This window comes from Andrographis paniculata, unplaced genomic scaffold (assembly GCF_009805555.1).
Source record: "Andrographis paniculata isolate CXL003 unplaced genomic scaffold, ASM980555v1 Contig9END, whole genome shotgun sequence".
NCBI lineage: Eukaryota > Viridiplantae > Streptophyta > Magnoliopsida > Lamiales > Acanthaceae > Andrographis > Andrographis paniculata.
This window is the reverse complement of record NW_026137639.1, coordinates 165,967-177,585: the sequence shown is the minus strand read 5'-3', so window position 1 is coordinate 177,585 and position 11,619 is coordinate 165,967. Positions and strand designations below refer to the sequence as shown.

The following is an 11,619-nucleotide window of genomic DNA, read 5'->3' as shown; positions in this document are numbered from 1 at the left end:
GTTGCAATCCTCAATCATTATGTTAATTGACAGTGGTTAAAGTGACCCACCATGGATGAATGTAATTAATCACAAGAGTTTTCTTTACTACTTATATAATTAATAAGGCTGTTAATTTACGTTTAGATCATCAGCTTTTGCTTTTCAATATATCTTAATTTATTGAACCAATAAAATAAAAAAAATAAATAAAAATTAACAACCCAATTGTACAATAAAAGCAAAGAAAAGAGGCCAACATGTTTAATCAAAATCTCATCTTTATGATGATTAGGTCAAATTTTAAAACAGTGTTAACAGAAACCAAAAGTGCAAAGTAATCACAAGTATTTGGAATTATTTTTAGGGTGGAATCTAGCTACCTTGATTTTACTACAATCTGATTTATATGTACGTATATCTGGTAATTTAATTTACATTGTGCAGACAAAAATATATAATAAAAGAAGAAAATCAATTCCCTGCAGCAAAGTGGGTTCCCAACATATTCTCTGTACAGACAACAAATAGATAAAACAAAGTCAATTAAAAATAAAATATTTGTGGGTGTAAATATTGATTAATCTGCCATGAATGCATGGCCTAAACCACAGGGATCAAATTAGTGTCTGTCCCAATCTCATCTGCTTCAGGTGAGTTTTTTTTTTTTTTTTTAAAGATAAAATAAAAATTATTGTCCTTTAAATGCATAAACCAATATTAGTTTGTTGAGATAAATACGTATAAAATTAACATGTGTTTTGTTTGGGAGGGTTAAAAATTTAATAGCTACAGTAATTTTTATATTTGATTTGTTATGTTAATGATGAATTGTAACATTAGACAGGGGATGGGCAAAATGCAAATGCAATTTGGGTTATTTTGTCGGCGGCTCCGGGAGTCCGACGCCAGAGGGAGTATTAGCGATATGATGGGATGGTACGGGTGTGGAGGGTCCTGGAGCTCGGGAGAAGCGTGGATCACCGTCGCTGTATTGGGTGTAGCTGTGCATTCATTTATTGTCCAGCATAATGGGCAAAGACATTAGCATATGGTAAAATGGAATTAATTATGTTAAAGATATTCAAAGGCTACCTAACTCAACAATAATATTCCAAAGTTGAAATAATAAGAAGCCTAGAATAAAGACAGAGAGAGGGCTCAACAACTCATGGGTCTGTGTACTTAATGGTGGAGTACAATCAATGGCCCTCACTCTCTCTCTCTCTCTCTCTCTCTACACTCCATAATTGCCAACTCTATACTCTAACAAATTCAGCCTATATGGAAATTATTACAAATTGTAATAATAGTGTTAATTGTTTGTGATTGAGTGGAATTTCCAGAATAGGGAAAGAAAATAAAATGTATGCATGAGGAAGGGTTTTATTTCTACTTTATGTGTAGGGGCGAGTGACAGTGTGGTGTTTTGGCTTGAAAGGGAAGTGCAACGAACTCATTCATATGCCTTGAGAGAGTCTTGGCTTTGGACAAATTCTTATTAATGCTTCTTGGGTAATTGCAATTTGATTATACCAATTTCAATTGGAGTCAACGAGATGAAAAGTTGGGGGTTTAGTCTTGAAACTGTGAATGGTGGGTGGGTGGGGTGGGGGGTGGGTGAGATCAATATGTTTGTGGTCAATTGTATTATTATTATTAGAGATTTTGTAGGGATATGATGATGTTAGGTGGTAACATAAGATAATAGAGTTGAATTAATTAATTGCATATGGCCGGACAGTAACTACTGCAATGTATAATATATTAACACTACTAATTAATATATACTACTCCTAGTATATTAGCATAGTATTTTTAATTATTACTGCTACTTTAGTATTTTGGATGGTGCTTAAAGTTGACAAAAGGGGCAGTTAACAAAAGTGTACCTGACATGGGACTAATTAAAAACTGATTAATAAGAAGAGGCGCACACTGAAAAGGCATTGACAAGCGAAACTAACGGCCGTTAACAAGAGGACTAACGGCGGTTTCTTTTGACGGACTCGGCGGAAGGCTACTCCTTCCTGTGGCGATTAGCCGCTGTACGAACGCGCCGATTCTCTCCCGGTTTGTCTCCGTCAGCAAACGCTTCCCGCCAAACGGCAGCGACTCCACTCCTCTCTTGGCTAACACCTCCTCCGCCGTCTCAGCGTCGCTGTTCGCCTGAAAAGCGTCACCGGCGTGGTGTTAATTAGCATTCATCGATAATTGTCGTCATTGTTACGATTGTGTTGAAATTCTTACCTGAATTCGAACGTAATCGTTGGGATTCCAGCAGAAAGCGTTCCCGAGCATTTGATCGACGGTTTCGGAGACGCCGTCGAGGACAATGCCGACGACGGAAGCGGTCGAGCAGTCGCCGTTGCGAGAAAGCTTAGTCTTCGAGGAGCTGCTCTGAATTCCATTACCGATTGACAGAACCAGAAGGTCATCTACGCCGGTAACCGACGGAAAGTCTCGCTTGTTGTGAAGAACGTGAATGACGGCAGCTGCGGTGGGGTTGTTCATCACAAGTCCACCGTCAACAGCCAAACAGGATGTCTTTCCATCGCTGGAGGTCAGCTTGAACGGCTTGAACTTCGACGGCGTTGCCGACGTAGCGCGAACTACTTTCCAGAGCTCAAAGTCGAAGCTCGGTGACTCCGTGGCGTCGGCTCGCGAGAAAACAAACGGCGCCGAGCTGTTCAAGTCGAAGCACGGCACAAGGAGAGGTTTACATGTATCCTTCAGCGTCAAAACCTTGCCATCGTCTCTCTGGAACACCGCCTTCAACACGTCATCCATGCTCTGACCAGAGTACCTCATCCGTCGGCGGAAAACGCCTATATTTTTTGCTTTGAACAGCTGCGCTTGCTTGTCAGATAAAAACTTCACCGCATCTCTCGCCGAGAAGATAGGACGCCCGGAGCCATCATCAGAGACAAGCATCGCGGCGAGGAGAGCACCAATCCCCGTTCCAACCACAATATCGAAAAAATCCGCAACTCGAGCACTCGAATCACCTGTTTTCGCTTGGATCTGGTCTTCAAGATGAACCAACGCAGCTCCGGCCACAATGCCAGTGGTTCCTCCGCCGTCAATGCTCAAAACACGCGTCTTCTTCCCCTCGCAGTGGTACAACCATTTCTGCTCCAGCTTGTTGAAAATCTCCAACGTCACCTTGCTCAATTCCATCACACCAACACCTTCTTCACCTTCTATGAAATCGTTATGCAGCTTCTTAGAAACCGTAACAAGATTTCAGTAACAGATTAACAACACACAACACTATACTAGAAATTTTTCTTTCCGCGAAATAGCAGTTAAAGATCACGCCAAATCACAAAAACACATTAAAGGCGTGGACAAAACAAAGAGAGAGAGAGAGAGAGCAGCGAGGAGCTGCTCAGTGTATGTGGAAGAGTGAGTGAGGGCTCAAGACTAAGGGAAATTGGAGGGTACGTGTGGTGTATATATAAGAGGAAGTGCTTATGCACAGTGGGCACTCATAAATTACACATATAGTAGTAACCCTCCAGCAACTATTTATTTATTTATTTTTCTCGATGTTTTGTTGGTATTCAATTAATTACACGCGTCTTTACTGAATAAATTAATTTATTTACCACAGGGTTTTGTCGCTTGGCTCTGCACGTGGGAGGAGAGTCGCAGTTTTAAGACTGCTACTGAGCTTTCAAGGAAAGAGGTAAAGGGAAATAAATGATACTTCAAATCATATCTGGATAGATTTCTAGCCTCTGAGGGGAAAAACCTGGCAAAAATGAGTGGAATGCTTTTTATTTATTTCTGTTGTTTTTTTCTTTCAACTCACAGTCACGCACAGATACTTTTTTTTTTTTGATAAAAAAAAACATACACAGAGACAGTAGGGCTTTAGCCATGGTGATAATGCATGAAGTACATGTACTGGAATGCACACACACATTATGCACAGAGGTAGGGACGACAGCACTAATGTTACACATTCAGGGCTTAGCTACCAATCATTCCCAGCAGTAAAAAAAAATTAAAATATCTGAGGATGCATACCTGTGTAAATTTACTGGGACATGTCAAGCAGGAATCACAAAAACTTACTGTTTGCATGCCGACATATTTACCCAATCTTGTGGAGACAGTGATCTCAGAGAGGACAGATCATAAATCCATGACTTGGCAAGAATTAATGAATTCAAAACCCTGCACATGATTCAAAATCCCGAGATTAAATGATATAACTTCCAATCCCTGGTTCGAATCAGTTAACTTCAATGTGCTGTGCATCTGTACATACATTCTTGCATATGTTAGTAACTTAAATTCATCCAACATGAAAGAATGGCAAAAACTGAAAGGAAACCTCTAGAGAGTAGCTAAATTATGGCTTGAAGATAATATCATGTACAGACAGAGCAATGGAAATGAAAACACAGTAAAGGGTGACCTACAAGTTGCGGAAATATGGAAGCAACGCACCGATTGTTTATTTGACAATCCCAAAGTTTTACCTGCCAAGAAAAAGTAACTGATGTAGAGTTCATTGACAAGTAGAAGAATGCAAGGAGACAAGAGTAAGAATACCAACTTATACATTGGCAAGAAGCTGCCAAAATTGTCCTAAATTTAGCTCAGAAAATGTGTAATTAGTGCTCAATTTTATTTTCCGTAGGCAGAATCTAAAACTTTGCTCAGGAGATAGTTGTGCATACATAGCTGGCCAGAGAAAACACAATAATAGTAGCAGAAGTTGGGAACATTAGTTCGAATTGAAAGAATCTATTTTTGAAATGAGTTTCAAGCTTTGTCTGCTCAACAATAAAAATTCAAAAAATTCAAGAAAGCTAAAGCAGAAACCAGAAATGAAAGCCCTTTGTGAGGAATCTGCATCTTGTCATTTAAATTTTCTTCACATCGTTCTGCAACCCAATACAAAATTGAACGGTAACAGAAAATAAAAAATTGAGGATACAAAGTAATGCACCAGTATTCAAATTATTAGCCAAGACAGGGACTTGGTAGCATTATATCAGAATGATCAAATCATCCACTGAAAAGTATACAGGATCCAAAATGTTTCAATGCAACTGCCAACACGTTGGCAAATATAAACCAAACTCTATGACCCTGAAACTGCAAGTTTTTGCACATACACTTGTTTTCAGTGTAGTAATTACTCACCACGACTTTTTTAGTATTGCTGTTGAACTAATCGACTTTAAGTAAGCATATCTATGGGGAAGTAAACAACATCATCTTTCCTATTGGTTAGCCATTTCAATCACCCCAAGTCTCAAATTCAAAGCTTACTGCAGTCACTGTAAATGATGCAGCTCCAATAACTCTAGCCATATCTTCATGAGATCCAGTATTTAACAGCATGGTTACATGTAATCTTAATATAGGTCTATTATACTCAAGAGAACCCCTTCATCTAACATTATTATTTGAACATGAAACCAAAATTTGTAATTCTAACTGTGTACAAACCAAAATTTGCACATCAGCTAACAATCAAGTGCTCTGCTCAAATAAGAGGATGCTTGTAGAAGCATAACAAATCATATAGAACCCTTCAATATGAATTTCAAAATCAGGATGAAAAAGATCAGGAAATGTCACCATTACTGACCTGGTTAAAATCCAAATCATGGTAGGTTCTCTTAGCCTCTGCACTTCCAGAAAGGGAACAGCAGTCCAACAGCTCAATATCACAGCCAGAGAGAGACTCAGAAGTAACTGATCCCCAAAATTTTGATGGAAGGCTGACAGATTGGGCTTGTGTAATTGTGTTGAGCTCCATAGTGAAAACTTCATTTCAAGCTGTCTAAACAGTGTGACAGTTGTTTCTTGATATAAGCTTTAACCCATTATTCAAAACAAGCCAAGACAATAGAAATTTTGCACCTTTTGAGTGCTACAGGATGCAATGCCAAGACGGAAAAAGCATATGCTCACATGCCAACAAAGGTAAATTCAACCATCATAATGAAGATTCTGTAATAAGTCTAAAAGAGCAAGACTTCCCATTAATCTCAATTTTGGAACAACCACAACATATAACATATATCTTCAAATAGAGGTGACAATATTTCTAGAAACAAATGCCCAACTGAATTTAAGAGCCAACATATTCATAAGTTTCGGCCTAATCATATTCGAGTTCATCAGGAGTTATAGGCCTTTTGAAAGGAATTATCGACTTCTTTTCTACATCTCTTGATAAAGCCTTCCTCATATCTGAAAAAGAAGAGCAATTTCACATGGATCAAAGGTTGTAGGCTAAAGGGCACAAGGAATGGATTTTCTTACAGCAATTACTAACCTAATCCATCCTCCTCTCCAGAATAATATCGAAGCACTCGTCTGTAGACAATATAGCCAAGCTGAAGAAGCAGATAAAAGAATGGACTTAGTATTGTTTGTAAATTGGATAAATTATAACAATTGAAATTGTACAAGTCAGTTGTAATTGTTTGAGCCATAAATAAAATAATGAAATCGAAAGTGAAGAGTAGCTAAAATTTTCCCAGTACCTTCTCATACATCTTGATTGCAGGTGTATTCGAAGCTCTCACAAAAAGATCCACAAAATAAGCTTTATCACTGCACATTGTAACGTGCTTCATCCATATGTGTCGCTTGTTTATCATCGGTAATAATGTAATGAAATCATAGATCATTAAGCATGACATCCCGCCATATTAATGAAGAAGATAATGATAAACTTTTTTTGTTTAATCAAGTTCTAATTTTCTTCAAATATGAAGGGATAATGGAAGTTAAACATGTGCTATTACATCTTATCGCTAACGTCTTCAAGTAGGTTCATTAGTTTTTTGGCCAATTGTTGCCTTCGATATTCAGGAGCTACAGTTACTGCCGTGACGTGACCATGCCATGACTCTCCTTGTCCCTCGACCTTACCCATTACTGCGAATACATCCAGGAAGCAGAGTCAGAACCTTGTTAGAAGATGGTTCCCGGGATAGAAGTATTAAAAGAAGAAAGCCACAGTAGGATCAAAACTAGAGTAGCTAATTATAATAACAGAACACAAATTTTTTTATACCATCAGTGATGCCATACCAACTCTGAATATATCCCTTTCACTCTGATAGCTTCTGTTGTAAACTAGATAAATTTTTTTTGTGATAGAAAACCAAAGTTACAGGTATCGTATCAAAGGCAATGCAATGTACAACAACATAAATCAGAAACTTTAGTCCAATTTTGCACATTTCAGGTAGCAGACTGATCATGAAACATAATATCAAATGTAGCTCAAATTTAAACCATTAGGAAGAATGTAACCAAGTCACAATTTAGCAAAAAACGTATCAATGATATCAAACCAAACTATTTGCAGTTGTACTTTGAACACATTATAGAAAGCCTAGCAAAGTTTAATTGCTTAATTGTATGCACATTAATTCTTTCAAAGTCAATGCACCATCGGCCATCCATTACTAGATGCCATTCAACAAGATCAATATATAAGAGAATTTCATAGCACCCATCAATAGAACATACAAGAAAAAGAGAGCGGGAACAAGACGTTTTCCTCTATGGATCAACAAAGTACTAGGATACACAGGTAACCCGTAACCTTCAATTATTAGACGGAAACAAGAGACAGATAATGGATTCAATCAAAAGAAACTCACTGTAGCCCATTATTCGATTTCCTGGAGCTTCAGCCACGTGGAAATAGTCAGGCCACCGCGCCAAATAGGTCATATAGAATGACATGTTGAACTGCAAATGTGAGCTCCTCATCATATTCACCCAGTAGCCATTACTCTAGAACGAACCATAAGACCTAGCCGGGAGTAACAAATGGAACAAAATAAGTTTCAAAACGAGTACTCACGGTTTCGGTTAGATGATCGAGATTCACTGATGCGAATCGAAGGAGATCGTTGCAGCAAAACCTCCGAATCGTAGTCATTGTACCGACGCACTCGATTCGTTCGTTGAAGGGCTCCCGTTTTCCTTCTCTCCGAACAGAACTGAGTTGTAGATATGAAAACGAATCGGGGTAGAACTCGGATTACCCGACCCTTTTGAACAGAAACCGGGTATCCTCTTCTAATCCCGTTCTTTTAAAATTTATAATAAATTTAATTATATATAAATGTTTTATTTTATTTATATTAGTAAAATTTTATATTTTATAAAATAATATTCTAAATATATTTTATTTAAACATTTATTTTAAATTTATCTTAATTGGAACATTACTTAATTAAATAATATGGTATTGTGGTATTGTTCATAATCTAATTCATCGCAATAGATCCGTACCCGTTTTCATTCTACAGCGGACTCTCTCCGCATTGACGAAAATACCCTTGAAACTCCATCCAAGATTCGTGATTTCTGTCCCTCGAAAGCAGTATGCGAAGCAAACCCTAGAAACCGTCATCGCCCAATCCGTTTATGGTTTATACTCCGAAGGAGTGACGAACCTGAGGGGATCCGATCAATTGTCAAACCAAACATGGATATTTTGAAGCAGGAGATGATGAAGAAGCGGCAAAGTCTGGCGGAAGATGTCGGCGGGAAGAAAGTCTTCAAGCGCTCGGAAATCGAGCAGAAGCGCCTCCAACGGCTCCGAGAAGAGGAAAAACGCGAAGCCGAGGCGAAAGCAATTCGGCAGAAGAAGTTGCAGCAGCAAGAGCAGAATAATGATTCCGATTCTTCATCGAACCCTAATTCGAAGCCGGAAATCCCAAAATCTAAGCCAGAATCCTCCTCCTCCAAGTCTCTGGTCGAAGAGAATAACATAGACGATCTCAATCTCCCCAAGCAGGAAGTTATTCGCCGACTCCGCTTCTTGAAACAACCGGTGACTCTCTTTGGGGAAGATGACCAGGCGAGACTCGACCGTCTGAAGTACGTGTTGAAGGCTGGATTATTTGAGGTCGACGACAGTGACATGACGGAAGGACAAACTAATGATTTTCTGAGGGACATTGTGGAATTGAAGAAACGGCAGAAATCAGGGATTTTGAGTGATAGGAAGAGAAAATCTACGGAGGATGGAGGAGAGGATAAGGACGGTGGAAATGGGGATGAGGATCTGAGTGGCGATGGCGCATCCTCGGGGGTGGATCACGACAAGGATTTGAAGCGAATGAAGACCAATTTCGAGGAGCTATGTGATGAAGATAAGATTCTGGTGTTCTTCAAGAAGCTATTGAATGAATGGAATCAGGAGCTTGATGAGATGACTGATGCAGAGAAGAGAACTGCTAAAGGGAAGTCCATGGTTGCCACTTTCAAGCAATGCGCTCGGTATTTGAATCCACTCTTCAAGTTCTGCAGAAAAAAAGTGAGTAATGGTTATACTTATAGTGTATGTTTGTTGTATTCTATGAGCTGCATGTGTTCTTTTGTATTTCTCTCATTATTCTTTGAGTTAAAGAAAATGTGTGAACAACGGAAACATTCAAATTTCATCTTGGAAGATTGACTGCAAAGTGTGACCTTGAGGAGGTTAGTTTCATATATCAGAAATTTAAAAGCTAGAATTTTGAGAACCATCCAAAATTACTCCAAAAGAACTCTTTGTAAACCCATTAGTGTAGATTTCTGCTTTATTCGATAGTAATGATGTCAGAGCTTCATCTTCAGGTTTTGAGAATGGCTGCTTAATATTTGGCTTTTAGAATTCGAACTGATTATGTTCTGTAACATCTCTTATGTGTGGGTGTATATGGTCATATGTTGCTATATCATGTAAAGGTAATCTATGTGGGGTGTTTCTTTTGTAGGTTCTCCCTGATGACATCAAACAGGCATTACTAGTAGTTGTTGAATGCTGCATGAGGCGCGATTACCTTGCCGCCATGGATCATTACATTAAAATGGCTATTGGAAATGCTCCTTGGCCTATTGGTGTTACTATGGTTGGTATCCATGAACGTTCAGCGCGTGAAAAGATTTATACCAACAGTGTGGCGCACATCATGAATGATGAAACAACCCGTAAGTACTTGCAATCTGTCAAAAGATTGATGACTTTTGCCCAAAGGCGGTATCCAACAATGCCCTCCAAAGCTGTTGAGTTCAACAGCTTGGCGAACGGCAGTGATCTGCAGTCCTTGTTAGCAGAGGAGAGGGCGACATCGGGAAGTAAGTCTCAGTCTGAGGAGAGGCTTATGTTGATGCCTGCATCGGAAGACGACTAGCTACATGTCTGAAAGGTATGTAGAAACTGCTTAAATCATTATTTTGGTAGTAAGCAAATCAACAGAATGTGAAAGAGGATGTAAATGGATATACTCTGTTGGTCTCCATAGTTTCTTATTCGGAGTTTGCTAAAACATGCTCTATGTGTATGTATCATGTGACATCTTGCTTCTGGTTCGCATTATATCTAATTGTCGTAAAATGGGTGTGCTTGCAGTTGCTTTTCGATGATTTGGTTCATAGCCACATCCTGATATTTGTAGTTTCATTTCCCGTTGTCAAAAAGATTTGTTTCCTTGTTTATCATGTTGAGCTGAAGTTTGTTTCTTTCAATTAGACCGTGGAAATAGTTCATAGAGCCACTTTGAACTTTAGTAAAGATAGACCAAAATCTATAACTACTCATGTATTCCACCTCAAACATCAGAATAATAATGAATGCATGAAAAAATTCAACAGATTAGGTTTCAGTCAGCAAGATCATTGCCCTGTTTTCATACCATAGGTGTCTTCCAGACCATTTGTAACCTTCTTCCTTCTCTCTGCTATCATATCTGAATATGCCTGAGGAAAATAACAAACTAAGGTTATGATTAAAACCAGTGCATTCCATTCTCTAGCTAGGGTATGTAAACATGTCTGCTTGGTGAAACAAGAACATGAGAGAAACTCGGTACCTTTGGATATGAATAGAGAAAGAGATACCACCACAAACAAATCACAGCTGCTATCACTGAGGTAATGACAATGGAGTTCAAAACCACCCAGCTTCCTGTAATTATAGCTATTCCTGTCGACCAAATTGTCCATGGTTGGCACCTAAACCATACGGAAATATAAACGAGATGTTCAATCTGCTGTGCAAAAAACAAACCATATGCTAATCATCTACGGAGCAATAAAATCAAATGGCTGGCAAGCCTTGTTCTGCATCAGCCGCAGTTAAGCGTAAATCCTTTTACTCAGGCAAGAAGGATTGAAGAGACTAAATGGAAGGTGAAGGGGAAATGGATAATTGGATATACTCACCACGAAGGCTTGGTATCCCAAACGGAGTCGTACTCAAGGGACAAAAAATTGAGGTATGCATCCATGTCTTCCACGGCGCCGTTTTCGTTGAAGAAATCTGAATCATTAACCGACTCGTCGTCCATCTCATCCCTTAAAGTGCTCCGCCGCGGAGCTGTTCTTCTGCTTCCATGTCTGGCGAACGAAGGGAATCCTCGCCGCGAAATTGGAGACAGGATTTGGGGTTTAATCTGTGGATATGAGGAAGGAGAAGGTGAATTGAGAGTAGCGGGGAAATTAAAATTGAACTGATGAAGTAGCATCTCCGATTCCTTCAAATTGTCGAATTAGTAGCAGAAACATATTTTGTGGCCACTAAGCTTTAAATCCTCATATACCCACACGATTCTGCAATCTCAATCGTCGGTCAGAGTTTATTACTTTTGGGAGGTC

At 39.0% G+C, this 11,619-nt stretch overlaps 5 protein-coding genes across 8 annotated transcripts; 1 reads left to right on the top strand and 4 right to left on the bottom strand.

The window, feature by feature from the left end:
- Positions 1–1,692: 1,692 nt before the first annotated feature.
- On the bottom strand, positions 1,693–3,397 carry LOC127244041 (probable inactive patatin-like protein 9). The gene is made up of 2 exons (XM_051264331.1): positions 2,230–3,397; positions 1,693–2,148 (listed from the first exon to the last, which is right to left on the bottom strand). The coding sequence occupies exons 1-2, from the start codon at positions 3,157–3,159 to the stop codon at positions 1,942–1,944; spliced, it is 1,137 nt and encodes a 378-aa protein (XP_051120288.1). The 5' UTR covers positions 3,160–3,397; the 3' UTR covers positions 1,693–1,941.
- A 541-nt stretch (positions 3,398–3,938) lies between these two features.
- LOC127244045 (uncharacterized) lies at positions 3,939–5,842 on the bottom strand. 3 transcript variants are annotated; one of them, XM_051264339.1, is made up of 3 exons: positions 5,594–5,842; positions 4,409–4,472; positions 3,939–4,164 (listed from the first exon to the last, which is right to left on the bottom strand). In XM_051264339.1, exons 1-3 carry the CDS (start codon positions 5,762–5,764, stop codon positions 4,157–4,159), a joined length of 243 nt encoding a protein of 80 aa, XP_051120296.1. In that variant the 5' UTR covers positions 5,765–5,842; the 3' UTR covers positions 3,939–4,156. The 3 variants fall into 3 exon arrangements, with proteins under 3 accessions (XP_051120296.1, XP_051120294.1, XP_051120295.1); XM_051264337.1 differs by having other exon boundaries at positions 3,939–4,248; positions 4,413–4,472; XM_051264338.1 differs by having other exon boundaries at positions 4,413–4,472.
- Positions 5,843–5,968: 126 nt separating this feature from the next.
- Positions 5,969–8,409, bottom strand: LOC127244043 (N-terminal acetyltransferase B complex catalytic subunit NAA20). The gene is made up of 7 exons (XM_051264335.1): positions 8,269–8,409; positions 7,835–7,973; positions 7,629–7,719; positions 6,762–6,894; positions 6,498–6,567; positions 6,287–6,347; positions 5,969–6,201 (listed from the first exon to the last, which is right to left on the bottom strand). The coding sequence occupies exons 2-7, from the start codon at positions 7,910–7,912 to the stop codon at positions 6,110–6,112; spliced, it is 525 nt and encodes a 174-aa protein (XP_051120292.1). The 5' UTR covers positions 7,913–7,973; positions 8,269–8,409; the 3' UTR covers positions 5,969–6,109.
- A 55-nt stretch (positions 8,410–8,464) lies between these two features.
- LOC127244040 (uncharacterized) lies at positions 8,465–10,459 on the top strand. Its single transcript, XM_051264330.1, has 2 exons — positions 8,465–9,298; positions 9,741–10,459. The coding sequence occupies exons 1-2, from the start codon at positions 8,465–8,467 to the stop codon at positions 10,155–10,157; spliced, it is 1,251 nt and encodes a 416-aa protein (XP_051120287.1). The 3' UTR covers positions 10,158–10,459.
- On the bottom strand, positions 10,422–11,534 carry LOC127244042 (uncharacterized). Of its 2 annotated transcripts, XM_051264333.1 has the most exons (4): positions 11,188–11,533; positions 10,836–10,977; positions 10,659–10,722; positions 10,422–10,471 (listed from the first exon to the last, which is right to left on the bottom strand). In XM_051264333.1, exons 1-4 carry the CDS (start codon positions 11,487–11,489, stop codon positions 10,437–10,439), a joined length of 543 nt encoding a protein of 180 aa, XP_051120290.1. In that variant the 5' UTR covers positions 11,490–11,533; the 3' UTR covers positions 10,422–10,436. The 2 variants fall into 2 exon arrangements, with proteins under 2 accessions (XP_051120290.1, XP_051120291.1); XM_051264334.1 differs by lacking the exon at positions 10,422–10,471 and having other exon boundaries at positions 10,528–10,739; positions 11,188–11,534.
- Between the last annotated feature and the right edge of the window lie 85 nt (positions 11,535–11,619).